This window comes from Mastomys coucha, unplaced genomic scaffold (genome assembly GCF_008632895.1).
Source record: "Mastomys coucha isolate ucsf_1 unplaced genomic scaffold, UCSF_Mcou_1 pScaffold15, whole genome shotgun sequence".
In the NCBI taxonomy this organism is placed as follows: domain Eukaryota; kingdom Metazoa; phylum Chordata; class Mammalia; order Rodentia; family Muridae; genus Mastomys; species Mastomys coucha.
The window spans coordinates 159,991,196-159,992,590 of NW_022196897.1; the positions used below are offsets into that span (position 1 = coordinate 159,991,196).

General features: G+C 50.1%; 1 protein-coding gene across 1 annotated transcript in view; it reads right to left on the minus strand.

Moving 5' to 3' along the window:
* LOC116091841 overlaps positions 1-1,395 on the minus strand; it is a 75,011-nt gene that overhangs the window by 2,480 nt on the left and 71,136 nt on the right. Inside the window, exons 7-8 of the mRNA XM_031373286.1 lie at positions 740-1,058; positions 3-179 (exon numbers count right to left, since the gene is read on the minus strand). Of these exons, the coding sequence (XP_031229146.1) occupies positions 3-179; positions 740-1,058 (496 nt within the window). The remainder of the gene's footprint in view (positions 1-2; positions 180-739; positions 1,059-1,395) is intronic.

The following is a 1,395-nucleotide window of genomic DNA, read 5'->3' on the forward strand; positions in this document are numbered from 1 at the left end:
GCGCTGGAGGGCTGGAGCGCTGGAGGGCTGGAGGGCTGGAGCGCTGGAGGGCTGGAGCGCTGGAGCGCTGGAGCGCTGGAGGGCTGGAGCGCTGGAGGGCTGGAGAGCTGGAGGGCTGGAGAGCTGGAGCGCTGGGTTCTGCAGAGGCCAGTGCAGCGGCCAGTGGTTCAAGCACTCGCCTATCGACAGGGATCACTCATGAGTTTGATGAAGAGCGGCAAGGGCTGGGCCCTGCAGACCCCGGGGAAGTGTAGGACACAGCCGAGAAGCACTCTGCACATGCTTTCTGCATGCCTACATGTTATCTGAGCAGAGCGCAGGAAATTTTGGTACCTACCAAATAATAATAATAATAATAATAATAATAATAATAATAATAATAATAATAATCAAACAAACAAAGTGGAGCTACTCAATTCAAAGCACCCTGTGGATGGCCAGTCCCAGTCCCAATAGTGCATGAACGCAGAGCCACAGGGGCTTAACAAAACGGCAGTAATAAAATAACAGGAACGCACATTCTCTAAAGGAGTCATACAGGAAAAGAAGGCATAGTTCTCTCGCCACCTAACTTTAATTACTGATGTGGTCAAAGTTAAGAAGATGATAGAGAAAACACTGCAGAGAAAGGCCAAGGCTCCTCCCTCTAAAGGCCAAGGCTCCTCCCTCTAAAGGCCAAGGCTCCACCCTCTAAAGGCCAAGGCTCCACCCTCTAAAGGCAGAGCTGAACATCGCTCACCTCGCCAGGACCTCGCCAGGACCTCGCCTTGGAGCAGGCCCGTCAGTTCTGTGGTGGCGGAGAGTGAGCAAGCAGGCAGAGTAGACATGGCACTCCAGCTGGACTCCCAGCACTCAGCAGGCTGAGGGAAGGACTGTACGTCTGTGCTACCCAGAACAGCAGGATGGGAACAAGCTCTGTCTCCAGACATGCAGCCCATATCCAGAGGAAGCGCGTCTGTGTGTAGTCCTCTGTAAGTCACGTGGGGTTCCATGCTCGGATTGTGAATGTGTGCTGCGGAGCTTTCCACTGAGCTTGGCTGTTGTATTTTTCTGGCTTCCTTTATTAGCAAATGAGTTAAATATAATTTTGACATATGCTCACTTATATTTACATGAAAATGGTGAGTATATCTTTTAAATTTTATACTTTATAGGACGTTGATTTTAATATCCTAATATACAACACTTAGCTTAAAATGTTTTACCAATGGGAGTGTGATCTGATGGTGGGAAGAGCCGCCTACAGAAAAATGGCTGTTCTGGCCACTGACACTCTCTCTAGGGACAATGCTGCAATGTTCTCAGTGTCTACAGAGCAGAAGCCCATGGGAGACCACAGTGTCTACAGAGCAGAAGGCCACGGGAGACCACAGTGTCTACAGAGCAGAAGGCCAC